The following is a 7,742-nucleotide window of genomic DNA, read 5'->3' on the forward strand; positions in this document are numbered from 1 at the left end:
ATAAAGCTGACTATTTAAAAAAGGTTTAGCGCTTGGTATTTAATATTTTTCTTGTATAATGCTACTATTCATTAAGTAATGCGAGACAATTGAATTTTGAGGTTAGAGTTTTAGTCCAACAGTGTTAATTAATTACTTAGTAAATAAGCTACTGTTTTGCATATTTTAAATTCCTGAATATTCCTAAACAAAAAAATAATTTATATGCAACCGTTGACATAAGGCGAACAAACAAATATTGTTAAAAATAATACATTCTTAAATTCTTTTAAATTCTGTAATATTCTCGGTTATATAATCTGAACTTAAATTCTCGGGAATGTAAGAACTCTAAACGTATCCCCATCATGCAAGAAGTCACAATATCTAGAGTCTCTAGAGTCGAAGTTATTATGCAACAGCTTCGTTCAGTGACGTTAAAGTGTCAGTATTTTTTTTCGAGGGTTAAGAGTCTTTTGTTGATAAAATTTGGCAGGAAAAATGTTAACCTTTTTGAAAACAAGAATGAAATCATCGAAGTGTTTTGGACAATTAAGTTCGAGATTCTTTGCAAGTAGAAAAAATGATCTTGCTCTGAAGGTATTAAACATCTATTCTTCTCGTAAAGTGTCGTAAAAATACATAAAACTGGGTCACTTCAGAGATCCTCAAGGGAAAGTTGAGACATGGGATACTCCAATTCTGATTAGTGAAGCTCTACCGGAACTAGTCAATCTTTCATTGATTTTTATTGGCTTGTGTTGGCGCGATTTTCAAATTACAATTTTAATTTCCACATGATTAAATACAGAATATACACCAACACCGACCATCCAAAAAGATTGTAAATTATTGGGACAGTAATTATATTGATTTTCAAATAAATGAACTTTAAAATTTTCATAAACAAAAGAAATAGCTGTCCACGTAAACGGAACGGTCACGCAATTAGATATTTCAGAATGTGACGTCAACTGGCAAGATAACTGAACGCCGAGGGCCTCGAAATAATACAAATTGCATGGAACAACACTTCATTTCCTTAATAACTTAGAAAAGAGTAGTTTTTCACAAGAAGTGTACTTTGATATATATTTTTTTAATATTCAACTAATTAATTTAATCGTTTTTTTTCTACAAAAAAACACTTTGTTATTTAATTGAATGTAATTTAACTATTCCATTTTAGGTTGAAATTTGTTTGTTTTTTTAAGTAGAAAAATACCCATTTTGTTGAAAATTAATCTTGTTTCAAAATTTATATTTTTGTTTGAAAAATAATTTCTTTGATTGAAATTCTAACTACTTTTAAAAAAATTCATTTTTCTTTTACTTGCAAATTTGTGTTTTTTAGTTAAAAATTAATCTTTTCCGCTCGAAAATTATTCTTCTGGTTTGAAAATTCATCTATTTCTTTGTAAAATTTATGTCTGGTTAAACCATTTTTTTTTAATTCGTTGTTTTTTGGTTAAAAGTGAATTATTGTAACCGAAAACTTAAATTTAAATTATCAGTTAAAAATTACCTAATATTTCAGTAGATAATACATCTTTTTGGTACAAAATTATTATTCTTATTTTAAGATTCATCTTTTGGTTAAAATTTCAGTAGTGTAAGTTTAAAAAACTACTTTATTAAAACTCTTTTTTTTAATTCAAAAATGTTTTTCGTCCTAAAAATTACTTAAGCTATTCTATTTTCGGTTGAAAATGTATTTTTTTTATTGAGTTAAACATTAATTTTCTTTAGTTGCATATTCTTCTTTTTGATATAAAATATTTGGTTTGAAAATGCATCTTTTGGTTGAAAATTATTATTTCTTATACTGAAAATTTAAATATTTGGTTAAATATGCATGTATTTTTATGGAGAAATCGTATTTTTTATGGAAAATAATTCCTCTTGTTTAAAAATGCATCTTTTTGGTTGAAAATACAAGCATTCCAATGAAATATTTATGATTTCAGTTAAATATTTAACTTTCTGGTTGAAAATAAAACAAATTGGTTGAAATGTTAAACTCTTATCAAAAATTCATCTATTTCGTTTAAAAATCATCTATTCCAGTTGAAGATTCATCATTTTAGTTGAAAACTTATCACTTTGGTTGAAATTTTAGTTTTTTTTTAACAACCAGCGCTACCTAGCAGCTGAATGCATTCGAACTAAGTAGTTTTTAAATTTCCACAAAAAATTGAACAAAAATAAAATAAATTACGTTGCAATTACCCCTTTTTATTGCAGAAATCTTACCAAGTCCTTGGAGTTTCAGAAGACTGTGAAAATGAAAATTTAAGATTGGCTTTTGTCCATTTGGCGAAAAAATTTCATCCTGATAGTGGAACTCCCGAAGCTGATTCAATTAGATTTGCTGAGGTTTGAATTTATTTCACATGAATTGCTAATCTAAATATGCTTTTTTTCAAAAAATATATCTATCCTTTATCACTTTTCAAATAATATGAAATTTTTCTTTTTTAGATTGAGAAAGCTTACAGAGATATTCGGCGTTTCAGAATTACTGAAGCTGATAATCAGAAGAAGATTGAAGACTTGGACATTACAGTAAAAACTGATTTTTATTTTTTCAAATTTCCCTGCCGGAAGTAAAAAGGTTGAAAAAGATTGAACTATTCTGTTCATCTGAGTGGAATGCTTTGAATCCCTAAAACCCTCTCTTTTCCTATCCCCTCTCTCAATAACTTTTTATTTCTTTCGCTACCTTTCGTGGCCGAGGTCTCAGTCCATCTGTCTATTACGAATTTCAATATTTTTCAATCTCTTTTTATGTCTTCCGTAACCGAGGACCCTCATCTTTTTCTTTACTTCATTTTATCTCTGGAATATAAATTTCAATCTTTGTCTATATCCCGCGATTGAATACGCTTTTCATTTTTTATCCTTTAAAATTCGAGAATCCGTCCATTGAAAAAAGATAAATGTGAATTTAGATCGAAACAGAGATAAAAAAGAAACATAGATGTAGGATACGATGAGAAAGAGAAGAGATTTAAGAAGATAGGTGGCAATATATATTGAGGGAGATATAATAAAATATCGACGTGGTTAGATGAAGGACAATATGTGATACAGAAGAGGGTATTGCGAAAGATAAACTTGAATTTTCATTGAAAATGAGACAAAAAAAGATAGACATTGCTGGATGCAGAATACAACAGGATAGATAAGAGGAGATTAAAAAAGGTAGATGTGAATTCATAGTAACAGAGAGATAGAAAAATATTGACGTGCATCGATAAAGGGCAAGATAAGATAGAAAAGAGGGGAATGAAAAGGGTAGTCGGAAATTGAGATTTGCAGAGAGGTAGTAAAAGATTGGCGTGCTTAGCTGAAAGAAAGGATTTCCAGGATAAAAGAGGTTTTAATTAGCATTAAGAACAAAAATAGAAAAAGGATAATCACATCCGAAATGCTATGATAATGGACTAACTTAAAACAGCTAACAAAAATTGCTTATTGTATTTATTTAATTAAGTTCTTTGTATTTTTAGCACACTGCTCCTCAACATCGTCATTATCTGACGTACAATACAGGAATGGGAACTCCAAGTGAAAGACAAAGAAGAAACGCAGTTGAAAGAGCACAAAAAGCTGCAGAACACGTGCTGGAGCATAAAATTCAAAAATTACAAATCACAGACGAAAAATCGATCATCGAAATTGACAAGAGTCGTGCCGAAGATATAAAAACCCGTTTCGGAATGGATCGTCTCGTAGAAGATTTAATCCAGGAAGCAATGTCCAAAGGAGAATTTAATGACCTGTCAGGCACAGGAAAACCCTTAAAAGATGATGTTTCAATGCAAAATCCTCATATCGACTTCATCACTTACAAATTAAATGAGGTATAGAAAAATTTATTATTATAAATTATACTCAGCCAACATTCAAAATTCTTCTTTCTTTCGTTGACTAAGAATCCTGATATCAGCTGTCAGACTACTTACTACTTAGAATTTCGAATCGCGCATCCCCTTAAAAATATTAGTCTTTCTAGCAAATCACAGCGCAAGCGCGGTATGCTGTTCGTCCGACAATTGTAGACATTGACGTGGTGAGAGCGAACCAATCGCGGGAAACCTCCTTCAAGCGGCATCGACGAAACAGTCCTTGCTAACAAAGCCCCACTCACCTGATGCACCACTGCGAAGTGAAGTCCATTAGCCCCTTGAGTAGAGTTGATGCCACGTAGTATGAATTTTAGTCGTACGCCGAGGGGCATTGGCTCCATATGGCTTCAGACGCATGTATATTTTGGATCGTAAAATTATAAAAAGATAATCAAAGTTCATCTTTATCTTGTTTGCCAGGGCGCATATCCTTGAACACAAGCAAAAGATTTGCTTAAGCTTAAATCGTCACTTCCTTTTAGCAAAATCAAAGCGGAGCCGTATGTCAAACCTAAAAGAATTCTTAGTGCTTCAATTACCAGCGATTACACCATGTTTCTGACATGTCTCATCCAATTAAGTACCGAGATATCCTAAAGACATTATTAGAATGTACCTCTATGTCATGTGACTTGATGTCTTTAGGACATCTTTGGGAACTTTTCATGTCTTTAAAAGGTCCTCAAGACACCTTCAAGACGTCCGCGAAAGACCTTCATTAGGATGCTATCCTACGCTGTGCCAATGTGAGGCTCCACAGGCAATTTAAACCGACGCTAACTTTGCAAAAAATCACTCAGCAAACTATAGAGGATGTCCAGTGGGCAGCCAATTTGGTGACGTTTTTACGACATCGTTACGACATCTTTACGACATCCTATGTACATTTCGTTTTGGTATCTTTACGGTGTCGTAAAAATATCGTCAGATCATACGACTTATTTACGATATCGTAAAGACACCTTAACGACATGGACATATGATGTCGTAAAGTTATGGTAAAGATGTCGTAAAGACGTCGCCAGACTTTGTATCCACTGGGTGCTTCGCCTTCAAGAAAGACTCTAAACAACCGATTAAAAATATTACTAAAACCACCAAAAATCCAAACGAAATATCAACCAGCATGCTACCAGCATCATAGATTTGACCAAACAAAAGTACTCCTCAAGAACTTTCACCTCCCGTTAGATACACTCCACTGCAGAGTACACCGTTTTATAGTACTGCAGTAGCCTCAAAAGCATTTAAACCTAAAACACGTAAGACTAAAATCCGAATTAAACAGGCAGCAAAAAGACGAGAGAATTAAAGTTAAAAAGCCCACCACCTCTAAAAAACAGGCCCCGCATAAAGTAATCCCAATCTAGTAATTATATTTACTCAAAATAGAACCTCGCAAACTATCCAAACCATTTGAAGTAACCTTTTATGAAAGGAGCCACTGACATAATGACGAGTAAAATAAACATCAACGAAGCTATTACCTTACATCTTCCAAGATTGTAAATAAAATACTAAAACTTGCTATTGAAAATGCCTCCTTTCAATAACTATATCCTGAAAATCATTTTCTGGAACTCTCAGAGTATCCTAAAAAAAGACAAGAATTAGCCATGCACCTAAATCTACTGAAATAACATCACTATTGGCATGCTTAACGAAAATCTACTATTTGAATGCACAAAAGTACGTGGTTATATAATATATAGAAATAATATTAACAGAGGAACAGCTATTTTAATGAAGGAAAATATCGAGCACCACAAATTAATAATTATTGAGCTTAAAGCACTCAAAGTTACTGCTACACAAATAAAAGTACACAGGGAAGCCATGTGCTATCGTCTCGCTTTACCAGTCTCCCCCTCGCAAATTTATTTAAAATATTACAGAAACAATTTTCAACTAGCAGTCCTTAATAATAGATGTAGGTCATCTAAACGCCAAACACCTAACTTGGAATAGTAGAACAGCAAAAAAAAACTAAGAAAATGATTCGAATTCATAAATCTGACCTCATCGATTTTGCAGTAACCAGAAATAACTACTTCAACCCCGACACTCCTGAATTTCATATTAGTGCATATTTAATTTTTAGGGTAGTTTATTCATGATAGCGGTTGTTTTTGAACAATTGCGCCGGGGGTCATACAAGAACCTTTAATGAGCCTTCAATTCTGATATACTCAGTTTTATGATTAGTGCATATTTAGTGCACTTTATCAGCACTTTTAAGTAACGGGTAGTTTTTTAATGTCAAGTGATCGTTTTGGAAAAGTGATTTTGGAGGCGTTGGAGAGTCTAAAATGTGCCTTCAATTCTGGTGTACTCACTTTTATGATCAGTGCGTATTTAGTGCTTTTTGTGAGCAATTTTAAGTAAGGAGTAGTTTTTTTATATCAAGGGATGGTTTTGGAAGATTGATTTTGGGGGCTTTGGAGAGCCTAAAATGAGCCTTCAATTCTTATGTACTCAATTGGGCGAAGTGGTACTTCCAGCCCTACCCACCTAATTTATCAATTTTTGTATGAATCAATTAGTTGCTTTGTTTTTAAATTGGAGACAGACTACGTCAGGTTTAGAATTTCAAAAATTGAAATTATTGCGTCAGTAGAGTCAATAACATCGCCTCGTTTTATTAAACTTCTATATTTTTCACGCTTTCTCTGTTAATAAACTATTTCTTATTATTACGTACAGTCTTAAGTAAATTGATTTATTTTTGTATCAAGCAATTAATTACTTTTTTTTTTAATTGGAGGCAGGCTACGTCACGTTTAGAATTTTACAATATGACCTTATTGTGTCAGTAGAGTCAATAATGTCACACTATCGCCTCGTTTAATTAAACTTTTATATTTTGCACGTTTTTTATTTTAATAACTTTTTAAAAATTATTATGTAAATTCTTTAATAAATTCGTTGATTTTCGTATCAAGCAATTAATTGTTTTGTTCTTAAATTGGAGACAGGCTACGTCGCATTTTTATAACCTTTCTCCAGTTATTGTAGACAGTAAAAATAATTTTCTTTTTACCAAGCAATTAGTTTTCTACTATTAAATTAATTTGTTACCTCCACTAATCTAATGAGTAATTTTCTACGAATTTTTAGTACCTCGCTTTTCGCTAATCGAATCTGGAAAATTTCACTAACAATTAGTTAAATTTTATTAGTTTTAATTCAAACAGTAAAAAAGCCTAAAACCTAAAATATACTTCTCTAAGTAGCCTTGTAATTTTTTATAAATCTCCACTCTCCTACAAGTCTAAATTATCAAATTATTAAAAAATGTGATTTGGCAACAATATGTGGGCTTTAAAAACTTCTTAACAGATTGTCTATAGTATAGTAAAAAACAAAACAAAAATAAAACAGACACTATTATCGTCTCCAAGTTTTATTATTATTTTATTTTTATTTTCCCTAAGTCAGCTTTAATTATATTTTAAACACTAAGCGCTACTTTTTTTCAAATGAAATTTTATTTTACACCAAATTTAATAAATTAAACAGCATTTCATTCTGCATGCACACTTTTATTTACAAAATGAGTGCCGCTTAGTATCTAAAAAGTATAATATGCTATTATTCATTTATTTAAATCAGGCGATTGAATTTGGAGTTTAGAGCTTGCGTTCAATAGAATTAAAAAAGCGCAATACAGTGATTTCTTGCTTATTCCAAGGCGTACCTATTATGAAGCTTACTTATTCCAAGTCCCACTTTCTGGGATATTTCAAGTTGCGTAGTTCCGTCACCTCCCACCACAGTCCCTGTACGATCTCCTTCACATTTGCAGCTATACCCTCGCATGATCATGACGTCATACTAAAATACTGAATGCGC

General features: G+C 31.8%; 1 protein-coding gene across 1 annotated transcript in view; it reads left to right on the top strand.

The window, feature by feature from the left end:
• The first annotated feature begins 431 nt into the window (after nucleotides 1–431).
• Nucleotides 432–7,742, top strand: part of LOC117171215 (dnaJ homolog subfamily C member 28) — an 8,118-nt gene continuing 807 nt past the window's right edge. The window contains exons 1-4 of the mRNA XM_033358313.1: nucleotides 432–579; nucleotides 2,224–2,355; nucleotides 2,461–2,544; nucleotides 3,492–3,845. Coding sequence (XP_033214204.1) covers nucleotides 481–579; nucleotides 2,224–2,355; nucleotides 2,461–2,544; nucleotides 3,492–3,845 — 669 coding nt within the window. The 5' untranslated portion in view covers nucleotides 432–480. The remainder of the gene's footprint in view (nucleotides 580–2,223; nucleotides 2,356–2,460; nucleotides 2,545–3,491; nucleotides 3,846–7,742) is intronic.

This window comes from Belonocnema kinseyi, chromosome 1 (genome assembly GCF_010883055.1).
Source record: "Belonocnema kinseyi isolate 2016_QV_RU_SX_M_011 chromosome 1, B_treatae_v1, whole genome shotgun sequence".
In the NCBI taxonomy this organism is placed as follows: domain Eukaryota; kingdom Metazoa; phylum Arthropoda; class Insecta; order Hymenoptera; family Cynipidae; genus Belonocnema; species Belonocnema kinseyi.